This window comes from Prosopis cineraria, unplaced genomic scaffold (assembly GCF_029017545.1).
Source record: "Prosopis cineraria cultivar Desert tree isolate PC_DT_omini unplaced genomic scaffold, ASM2901754v1 PC11, whole genome shotgun sequence".
Taxonomy (NCBI): domain Eukaryota; kingdom Viridiplantae; phylum Streptophyta; class Magnoliopsida; order Fabales; family Fabaceae; genus Prosopis; species Prosopis cineraria.
In genome coordinates, this window is record NW_026555342.1 from 4,267,087 (window position 1) to 4,275,099 (window position 8,013).

The window sequence follows — 8,013 nt, forward strand, 5'->3', positions numbered from 1 at the left end:
TTGTTAGACTTCAAAATTAATACTAAATTACTAATGATCACCTTCATTCGATAAAGTGTTAAACGACAAATTGGTCTTTAAATTATAAATCTAAGATCGTCTAGGATTTTAAACTTGTTTTTGGTGTATTATTCCCTTTTAGCTTTTAGAAATGGTGTAATATCGCCCCTACTATTAATTAGAGCTATGAAAACGAGCTTAACCTAATGGGCTACCCATTAGCCTTCCAATTTTGCTGGATTGAAGCTAGAAAAATGAGCCCGTTTTCAAAAATAAGTTGGGTTAGCTCGAATCGTAGTGCTTTGCAAGCATGTCCTTTTGCCTCTCCTGATCTCCTCTCTAGTTTTTGTTGTGGTCCGTGAAGTTTCTCTCATTTGTCACCTCTTACCCTCACCTATTGAAGTTTAATTCTCACCGTCATCTAGTCTGAGTCATCCTTGTTGCCTCTTGCCCATGCCTTCATCTTCTTGCTATATGCTCTATATGAAGTCCAAATCTAACTATCTACTCTTAGTCCCTCAGCTTCTCCCTCTTTGTCTAATCTATGCCTTTGATTTTGATTTTTAAATATGTTTTTTTATTGGAATTGGAATTTTTTTTTTAATTAGTGAAGCATAGATGAATGATTGATGGTGATTTCTGATTTAATTTGAATGTATATATATATAAATTTTAAATTGTTCTAGTTAAAAAAAAATAATTCAAGGGCTTTCCACGAGTTGGCTAGCCCCCAACCAATAAGCTAGATTATGTTTTTTTTAATCTATTTATCTAACAAATTGGCTATAACCCAATCTATCAAATGTCAGGTTACATGAATTTTATGAACTTTAACTATTAACTGAGAAGAAAATGATTTCAAGATTTTTTTTTGATTATTTTCTATAACTTTTCTGTCCTTTTCTGTTATTTAATATTTATTATTTATTTACTTTACGTTGCTAAATGTATATAGCACATTTTGATACAGTTGTTACTTATATTTTGCGTACTCGAGGTTGACGCTCTGCTCTGTGTGGACGCTCTTAAAACCCCGTCTCCCCAAAATCTTCACTGCGCCAAAGCCCCTCTTCCTCTCTCTATATGGCGTTGGACAGAGAAAAGCTTGAGGAAGAATCTGTAATACGCCGCTTCTATCAGATTATTCTTAGTTGGGACTACTTTCGTCTCCTCAAGGAATCCAAGGTAGTTACTCAATTACACCTTTTCTTCTGCAAAAACCTGTCTTTCTGTCCGATTCTTCATCGTGGAAAGTTTTGACTTTTGGGTCTTTTCAGAAGCAGAAGAACAATGGGGGAGAGTCTGGGGATGGAGATGCATTGAGACTGCCCAAAGTGAAGTCTCAGTATAAAGACGTTGATGAATATGTCTCTACTTACGAGCCTCTTATTTTTGAAGAAGCAAAATCTCAGATTATTAAGCAGAACGAGGACGAAGAGGGTATCTTTTGTTTATTTATCTAGTTATACTGATTTATCTCTTCTTTGTTGATTCGAAAGAACTCTCTTTTTTGTTGGATTTGCAATGTTTTTGGTCTATTTAAGCATGATATTGACTTCTGAATGTCAACAAACTTTCATCTCGTTAACATTTAAATATGATAAGTTCTCCCTCTAATGTATTTTTTGATAGTAAACTGTGCTAGAATTATTTTTCCCGCCAATTCCTTGATAGCTTCAATGTAAATTCCTTGTCTTATATTCATGCTGAGAAGACAAGGAAGATTTCTCTAGGCTCCCCTTAGAAGTTTTTTACCCTTTTCTCTGCGCATTATTATCAAAGTTGCACAAGAAAGTCTTAAATTTGATTACGAGCATTGATTTCCATTTAAAGTTTTGAGTGTTGATAAATGAATTTCTCTCAATGGTGCTGAAGAACTCTGTTTAAACTGCAGTCACTGAATGGAAGTTAGGTGTAGTAAAGAGTTGCACAGAGGCAGATGGGTTTCATTTTATTGAACTTCCTTGTGAGATCAAGGAGGGTGAGTCAGTATCGCAGAATGATCTTCTACTACTTTCAAAAGAAAAGGTACTATTGATCAGAAAATGTACCCTTTCAAACTTTAGGTCCAATTATGTTGTGTTCTTCTAGATGTTGCATTATGAGTTGTCATTGTTGTCATTTTGCCTTCTACATCTTGGATTAAGTTTATTGTTTTTTGTTCAAAGCAGTATATTTTTGTTTCTAATTGTTAAGATTTCTCCTTGTGAATTTGTAAATATCCAATTCTTATGTCTCTCCAGAATATTTTGCAACCAGAAGCACTTTGTTTGTTGTTAAGCTAATTGTCAATCAGGAAGGATCTAGGAAACCATTGGCATTGTCCTGGACATGGGACGCAAAATTGACATGGACATTGCAGCACAACAAATCTGAAGTAACATGTATTGTATATGTGTCATGTCGTGTCTAATGAGTGTTTTATATGTATCAATTACAACATATAATTACGAAAATCAACATGTCAATATTTTGTTGTCTACTTTTTTTGGGAGGGAAACAGTGCTCTACTTGCTTTGAATTTGAAGAAACCAAAAAGCACTGTTGTCATTGTCTTTTGTCTTTCCTTTATTTGCTTTTTTCTCTGATAGCTCCACTTCAAATGGCTGAATTTATTTTATCGTTGTCATGGTGCAGTTTCTGAATGGTAAAAAATTTCCTACTGTGTATGCATTTGCTTGGTGGAGCACATACGTAGATTTTCTGAGGCCAGACTTCTACGAGTCAGACTCTATCTGGCTGGAGAGTTTTCACATTTTAATACAAATGATGCAAAGTCTTGCCCAAGACTGTTGAATATGCGTTCTCATATTTCCGAGGCAGAAAGGCAGCTGTTTTCTGAAGGTATATTATTTTAACATGTTTTCTGTTATCCTTGTTTAGTCTGGTAGATCAACTTTGATTCTTGAACATGCATCCTGCCATCCTCTCTGGATTTCATTCTCATGAAGCGGACCTAATAAGTTCAATTCCAGGGATGAAATGTGGGTTGGAAACTCTTAAACTGAGTTTTTTTAAAATTTTCATTTCCTTTGCATTTAATTGATAGAGTATTCTAATTGTAGGGATAAGGCTTGTCATCATTGTCATTGTTGTTGTAATATTCTAATTATTATTTTCTGCTTATGAAAATGCTTTTTTTTTTTTCTTTTTATCATGGAGGCTCTATGTTGAAACAGCTAGTCCTGTTGTTTGCAATGGAGTTAATAGATTTTATATTGAGTTCTCTCACAGGAAATTCATATATTTGATATCTTTAACAAAGCTATAATATTTTAATTATGTGATACAAATATGTTGGATCTGCTATAAAATATTAGATGGCATGCACTTCATTTTGTCATTTATGCATGTTCATAATAGATGGTTCCAAGTATATATTGAGTATTCTTAATGTTTATATGCTTTCATCTTTTACACATATCTGGTATACTTTAAGACTCTTTTTCTCTTTTCCTTACCTTTGCCTTTCTAGAAGTTTCTGATTTCAGGCTCTTTTCCCGGCAAGCTTTTAGGTCTTCAGGAATTTGTATATCCCTCTCTTGCTTATTTTTCTAAAAAATGGCAAAGGAACCCTAACTTCTAAATTATATATTAAAGTATTTTGTTAAATCATAGCCATTTTATTAGGAGAATCACGCTTCTGTGCTTTGTGTGCGGGAAATTTCCAAAAGGTTCTGTTATTCATTGAAAAGGGTAGGGATGCTTAATTTTTGTTTTCCAAGATAAAGGTTATTATATTTTCTGAAATTAATTTGGCATTTTGCAGATATGCAGCTTATCCACCATTGCACGTGAGTATTTGGCAATCCGATCTATAAACTCTCTTCCTTACAAGGATTTGATATTATCAGCTGGTAGACAGCATTCTGGTGCCACAGATCAGAGTTGGAAATCCCATTACCTTTGAAGGAATATGTTGAAAGCACTTTCAATCAATATCAACGTGAGGCCATAACAGTGAGTCTCTTTTCAAAAGATGTGGATATCAAATATCTGTATCTTTATGTTTATATGCCATCAGACATTGTATTATTTAATTAGCATTCATATCTTTGCATTTTCCTCAAACTTTTATGTTCTGTTGCAGGCTGGTCTTTTACCTAAAGCCTTTGTCTTGATACAGGTGTGTCTTGATATGTGCCTTATTTTGATGCAAAATTAATTTTGATGTTCTTACATGCTTGAAACTTCTTTTTTTTTTTTTTGCTAATATTTTGATGCCATGAATGCATTGGAATATTTCTGATCCTTTGCTGAAAAGGAAGACGACTATTTTTTATGTCAAAGAGATGCTAGTTTTAACGAGATAATTTTTGTTGAAACGGTAAAATTTGCTTGCCAGCTTGTAAGTCGTCTCTTCTCTCTATTCATATTGATGACAACTTCACCTTTTTTTTTATTGGGTACATCTTTTTTTTACTTGGCGCACATGGCATTGGGGTTTGGCTGTTCAGGCCGGGGTCTAGGCCTGCTGGCACAAAAATGCACTTGATGGGCAGGGAGGGGTTGGGGCACTGAGGCACCTTTGGTCTCTCTGCTTGAGACTTGTCAGCTGATTCATGGGTTGCAGCTTCACTTTCTTTTCTGTGAGGGATCTTGTTCCTCCTATATTTTTTTGTAAAAACTTTTCTCATCATCCAAAGCTGGGCTGGGCCATTTAATTGATTACTTCTGGACTTGGCTATGAACTTGCGTTCTTTTTACTTTTGTCACTAGGTTCTGCTTTTGTACAATGAAACTTGTTTCTGTAATTCTTTCTGACATTCGTTATCTTTTTGTAATCTTTTTGCAGCATCTGTTTGGATTACTAATGATGTAATTTTGTCTTTTGGTTTCTGGCCCTCTTTAAATGCTTTAATTGATTCTAACCAAAATTCTTTTAGGGGCCCCCAGGGACTGGGAAGACTCAGACCATACTTGGACTTCTTAGTACCATTTTGCATGCAACTCCAGCAAGAGTGCATTCTAAGTATGGTTCTCTCTAGATTTTTTTGGCATCTTTTATAAATAATTTTTATGTTGCTGGTTTCTATTTGTAAAAATTTGTTGAATCTATCATGAACATGGACAATAGACGTTATAATGTTAATGCTAGGTCGTTGCCCGTAAGTAACGCGCTGCATGGCTCGAGTACAGTGATAAGTGAGTTAGAGCCGCTGCAATCGGCGCCCGGATGTAGTGTTAAATGAGCAAGGGCTACCGCGTCATTCTGGACGCACGCGGCTAAAGAAGTTAGTCCATAAGAGCAAAATTAGATTTGGTACTTGGAATGTTGGGACATTAAATTGTAAATCTGTAGAGGTTGTAGGGGTTATGATTCAAAGGAAAATCAATATCCTTTGCTTGCAAGAAACAAAATGGCGTGGAGAAGAAGCTAAGGATATTCAAGGTTTCAAACTTTGGTATACAGGAAAAGTAAGTGCACGCAATGGAGTAGGCATCATTATAGATAAGGAGTGGAAGAAGAACGTTGTAGAAGTTAGCAGAATTGGAGACAGAATTATTTCTTTAAAAATGATAATTGGACGTGAGACTGTTAATATTGTTAGCGCTTATGCGCCGCAAGTCGGGACAGAAGCCAGTCTTAAGGAATTATTTTGGGAGGATCTGGAGGGGTTGATTCGACACATACCACAGAGTGAAAAGATTTTTATTGGAGGAGACTTTAATGGGCATGTCGGGAGGGAAGCTGGTCAGTATGCGAGGGTGCATGGTGGTTTTGGTTTTGGAGAGCTAAACAATGAAGGGCAAACTCTTCTTGATTTCTCATTGGCGTATGATTTTAAGATTGCCAACACTTGTTTCAAGAAGAGAGATGAGCATCTCATCACCTACAAAAGTGGAGCCTCAAGGTCGCAGATTGATTTTCTTTTGGTTAGGAACACAGATAGAAAACTTTGTAAAAATTGTAAGGTGATCCCTGGAGATGCTGTAACGACACAACATAGGGTCCTAGTCCTTGATGTGTGTATTATGAGTAAAATCCAAAAACGTCGACAAGTAGTAACACCAAGGATTAGGTGGTGGCAATTAAAAGGTGAGAAGCAAGATATTTTCAAGCGAAATCTTTTGGATAAAGGAATTTGGGATTCTCAGGGAAGTGCTAACATCATATGGGAGGATATGGCTAAAAAGATACGGGAGGTTGCAAAAGTAGTTTTGGGAGAATCGAAAGGTTCTGGTCCGAGAGATAAGGAGTCTTGGTGGTGGAATAATAGTGTACAGGACAAAATCAAGTATAAGAAGAACTGTTTTAAAGCCATACATTTGTGTAACAATGAGGAAAATTGGGAGAGGTACCGTATGGCTAAGAAGGAAACTAAGAGAGCTGTGGGTGAAGCTCGTTCTAAAGCTTTTGAAGAATTTTATAAGAACCTTGAGACGAAGGAAGGAGAGCAAAATATTTATAAGATTGCCAAGAGTAGGGAAAGAAAATCAAGAGATCTAGAACAGGTAAGGTGTATTAAGGATGAAGAGGGAAGAATTTTAGTTACAGATGATGAAATTAAAATAGATGGGAGACTTATTTTTCTAAACTTTTCAATGATGGAGAGGATTCATCTAGTAACTTGGAGGATTTAGTAACTGGTGAAGGAGAACAAAATTTGTCATTCTATCGAAAAATACGTGATAAGGAGGTAAAGGAAGCTCTTAAGAAAATGGCAAATGGTAGAGCTAAACGGACCTGATTGTATATCTATCGAAGCGTGGAAATGTTTAGGTGAAGAAGGGGTGAGATGGTTAACTAAGTTATTTAATGTGATTTTACGGTCCAAGAAAATGCCTGATGAGTGGAGGAGAAGTACATTAATTCCTATTTATAAAAATAAAGGAGATATTCAGAATTGTACTAACTATAGAGGGATTAAACTCATGAGCCACACAATGAAATTGTGGGAGAAAGTAATTGAGCACAGGTTGAGATTGGAGACAAGTATTTCTGAGAATCAATTTGGTTTTATGCCAGGTAGATCAACTACAGAGGCGATTTATCTACTAAGGGGATTAATGGAAAAGTATCGTTGTAAAGATAAAGATCTACACATGGTTTTTATTGATTTGGAAAAAGCTTATGACCGTATACCAAGAGAAGTGCTTTGGAAAGCGTTGGAAAAAAAGGGAGTACGGATTGCTTATATTAAGCCATACAAGATATGTATGAGGGGGTAAAAACTAGTATAAGAACGCCTAGTGGTCAAACAAAGGATTTTCCTATAAAGATTGGCTACATCAGGGATCATCTCTGAGTCCTTATTTGTTCAACTTGATTTTAAATGTTTTGACGGAACATATTCAAGAGGAAATCCCGAAATGTATGCTCTTCGCGGATGATATAGTTCTTATAGCAGAGACAAGAGAAGAGGTTAATTGCAAACTTGAGTTATGGAGGAGGACATTGGAGTCGAAAGGTTTTCGTCTGAGTAGAAGTAAGACGGAATATTTATATTGTAAATTTGGTAAAGGACTATTCGAAAATAATTTGGAAGTGAAATTGGGAGATCAAATTATACCTCAAGTGGAAAAGTTTAGATATTTGGGAGCCATTATCCAAAATGATGGCGAAATCAGTGGAGATATTTCACATAGAATTCAAGCTGGGTGGTTTAATTGGAGAAAAGCTAAAAGAGTTATTTGTGACCGTAAGGTGCCTAATAAACTTAAAGGAAAGTTTTATCGTACTGCTATCAGACCGGCAATGTTATATAGTAGTGAATGCTGGGCTCTAACGGGACAGCAAGAGCATAAAGTTGGAGTAGCAGAGATGAGAATGTTACGATGGATGTGCGGACATACACGTAAGATAAAATTCGAAATGAGCACATACGTGAAAAAGTGAGGGTGGCACCTATTGAGGAAAAAATGGTAGAAAATCGGTTGAGATGGTTTGGGCATGTACAAAGAAGACCAAGGGAGGCACCAGTGAGAAGAGTGGAACATATAACTTTGAGTCCGATTAAGAGAGGTAGAGGAAGGCCTAAGAGAACACTCTTGGAAGTTGTTGAACGTGAT

At 36.0% G+C, this 8,013-nt stretch overlaps 1 protein-coding gene and 1 long non-coding RNA gene across 2 annotated transcripts; both read left to right on the plus strand.

Annotated features, from left to right (window-relative positions):
- Positions 1 to 999: 999 nt before the first annotated feature.
- LOC129285659 (probable helicase MAGATAMA 3) lies at positions 1,000 to 2,796 on the plus strand. The gene is made up of 5 exons (XM_054921427.1): positions 1,000 to 1,185; positions 1,278 to 1,440; positions 1,895 to 2,028; positions 2,297 to 2,377; positions 2,638 to 2,796. The coding sequence occupies exons 1-5, from the start codon at positions 1,084 to 1,086 to the stop codon at positions 2,794 to 2,796; spliced, it is 639 nt and encodes a 212-aa protein (XP_054777402.1). The 5' UTR covers positions 1,000 to 1,083.
- Positions 2,797 to 3,867: 1,071 nt separating this feature from the next.
- LOC129285447 (uncharacterized) lies at positions 3,868 to 4,988 on the plus strand. Its single transcript, XR_008587214.1, has 3 exons — positions 3,868 to 3,960; positions 4,091 to 4,126; positions 4,887 to 4,988. It is a non-coding gene; the product is annotated as an uncharacterized LOC129285447 (long non-coding RNA).
- Positions 4,989 to 8,013: the final 3,025 nt, after the last annotated feature.

Coding starts and splice junctions, on each gene's coding strand:
- LOC129285659 (XM_054921427.1), top strand. CDS start 1,084: ATGGCGTTGGACAGAGAAAAGCTTGAGGAAGAATCTGTAATACGCCGC. Junction 1,441..1,894: donor GCAGAACGAGGACGAAGAGG/GTATCTTTTGTT, acceptor TTTAAACTGCAG/TCACTGAATGGAAGTTAGGT. Junction 2,029..2,296: donor TACTACTTTCAAAAGAAAAG/GTACTATTGATC, acceptor ATTGTCAATCAG/GAAGGATCTAGGAAACCATT.